The sequence below is a fragment of the Sapajus apella genome, unplaced genomic scaffold (assembly GCF_009761245.1).
Source record: "Sapajus apella isolate SASKATOON/1434 unplaced genomic scaffold, GSC_monkey_1.0 scaffold3714, whole genome shotgun sequence".
Lineage (NCBI taxonomy): Eukaryota > Metazoa > Chordata > Mammalia > Primates > Cebidae > Sapajus > Sapajus apella.
Genome location: NW_022440640.1, coordinates 1,014 through 3,668, shown reverse-complemented (window position 1 = coordinate 3,668; position 2,655 = coordinate 1,014). Strand labels below are relative to the sequence as shown.

Genomic DNA, 2,655 nt, shown 5'->3' with positions numbered 1-2,655 from the left:
TTCACAAGGTGGTACAGACATGAAAGGATGTTGTTATAATAGAAAATACTATTGTTGGGCAGGCACAGTGGCTCACGCCTGTAATCCCAGCAATTTTGGGAGGCCGAGGCAGGCAGATCACCTGAGGTCAGGAGCTCAAGACCAGCCTGACCAACATGCTAAAACCCTGTCTCTACTAAAACTACAAAAATTAGCCGGGTGTGGTGGCAGTCGCCTATAATTTCAGCTACTCAGGAAACTGAGACAGGAGAATCACTTGAATTTGGGAGGTGGAGGTTGCAGTGAGCCGAGATCATGCCATTGCACTCCAGGCTGGGCGACAAGAGCAAGACTCCATCTCAAAAAAAAAAGAAAATACTATTGTCAGCTGACTGCAGTGGTTCATTTCTGTAATCCTAACACTTTGGGTGGTAGAGGTGGGAGAACTGCTGGAGACTAGGAGTTTGAGACCAGCCTAGGCAAGATGGTAAGACCTCATCTCTACAAAAATTAAAAAACAAAAACAGAAACAAGAAAACATAAAAGGTGGGCGTGGTGGTCTCAGCTACATGGGAGGCTGAGGCAGGAGGATTGCTTGGGCCCAGGAGGTTGAGGCTTCAGTGAGCTGTGTTCATGCCACTGTACTCCAGCCTAGGTGACAGTGTAACACCCTGTCTCAAAAAAAATGAAGAGGCTGGGTGCAGGGGCTCACGCCTTTTGGGAGGCCAAGGTGGGCGGATCCTGAGGTCAAGAGATTGACTTCATCCTGGCCAACATGGTAAAACCCCGTCTCTACTAAAAATACAAAAATTAGCTGGGCATGGTGGCACGTGCCTATAATCCCAGCTACTCGGGAGGCTGAGGTAGGAGAATCACTTGCACTCGGGAGGCGGAGGTTACAGTGAGCTGAGATTGCACCACTGCACTCCAGCCTGGCGACAGAGTGAGACACTGTCTCAAAAGAAAAAAAAAGAAGAAAAGAAAAATGTTACTGTCTTTAATACTGAAAGTGTCTTCTTCATTAAACACACACACCCCTTCCCCTTAGTTGACTTTTAAGATATTTCCAAGACAGTAACACTTGCAGACTCATATGGTATGAATAAAGTATGTAATTATAGTGAGTAGACATGAGAACAGAATGATAAGATCACCTTTGGATGGATTTTTTTCTTGAGAGTCAAGAAGTTTTGAACTGGATTTAGACGGAGGTGACAGGTGGGAGCTGTCAGCAAGCAGTCAGGAGGAGGGATGTTGCCTGGGGGATCTGTGTAGAGCCTGCTGTTGTTCATGATATAGCCTACATAGGGAAGTCACATGCCCTCTGTTCCCCCCACCCCCACACCCTTTTCATTCCCACTCTCTTGCCACCTGCCTAGAATGTCTTCTTTCCTTCCTGTGGCTGAATCCTACCTTCCCTTCATATCCCTGTTCAAATCATGGTAGACAAGACCTATCACAGCTTGGCTCCCATCTACCTTTCCGGTCTTATGCACAGACACTCCCCTTTACTGCTTCCATAGGACCATTTACTAGCTCTCAAAGAGGGGGGAACCCAGGCGAGGAGGAGTGCACAGAAGAAGGGAGCAGTTGCTTCCTTTGTCTTGCCCAAATGCTGTTACTTTCATTTTACTTATGGAATGTATGATAATATACAAAAGAGTATATGGAAAATCTGTGTGAATTAGACTTTACATATAGACCATCTGTGAGCCCACCACTCAAGAATTAAACCATCATCAAAACTGTTAAAGTTCCCTGTGTGCCCCTCACCATTTTCGGTAGAGCAGGGTGGATTTTACCACATGCTGCCTCTCCTGCTCTTTCTCTCCTTACCTTTCTAGAAAAGGCTGTCAGTGAGAGGATTCCCCTCACGCCCCACCAAGACTGCTGAGGTAGTGCCAGATTGCTATCTGGCCTCATTCCGAGGGGGAGTCATTTGCTTTACTCTGGGGTTTGCCAGTGAAAGTCTTGATGATGAGCCGGATCTCTGTACCTTGCAGGTCAGACCGGGAAGCTGATGTATGTGATGCACAACTCGGAGTACCCATTGAGCTGTTTTGCCCTCTTTGAGAATGGCCCTTGTCTTATTGCTGACACCAACTTTGATGTGCTTATGGTGAAGCTGAAGGGCTTTTTCCAGAGTGCTAAGGCCAGCAAGATTGAGACCCGGGGCACCCGGTACCAGTACTGTGACTTCCTGGTGAAGGTGGGCACGGTCACAATGGGGCCCAGTGCCCGGGGCATCTCTGTGGAGGTAAGACCTTGGTGAAAACAGAAGCAGGATATGCTAAGGGGGCTGGCTGGTAAAGAGCTCTGAAGATTTTCCAGTCCTTCTTTATTTTTTTTGAGACAGAGTCTTGCTCTGTCACCCAGGCTGGAATGTAGTGGTGCAGTCTTGGCACACTCCAGCCTCTACTTCCAGGGCTCAAGTGATCCTCCCACCTCAGACTACTAAGTAGCTGGGACTACACTCACCTAATTAAAAAAAATTTTTTTTCAGGCTGGGCAAAAATTTTTTTTCAGGCTGGGCGTGGTGGCTCACGCCTGTAATCCCAGCACTTAGGCTGAGGCAGGTGGATCAACTGAGGTCAAGAGTTGGAGACCAACCTGACCAACATGGAAAAACCCGCTCTCTACTAAAAATACAAAAAAAAATTGGCTGGGCGTGATGGC

At 47.5% G+C, this 2,655-nt stretch overlaps 1 protein-coding gene across 1 annotated transcript; it reads left to right on the top strand.

Moving 5' to 3' along the window:
- Positions 1–1,985: 1,985 nt before the first annotated feature.
- Positions 1,986–2,369, top strand: LOC116547591 (mediator of RNA polymerase II transcription subunit 20). Its single transcript, XM_032273493.1, has one exon. The coding sequence runs from the start codon at positions 2,000–2,002 to the stop codon at positions 2,249–2,251; it is 252 nt and encodes an 83-aa protein (XP_032129384.1). The 5' UTR covers positions 1,986–1,999; the 3' UTR covers positions 2,252–2,369.
- The last annotated feature ends 286 nt before the right edge of the window (positions 2,370–2,655 follow it).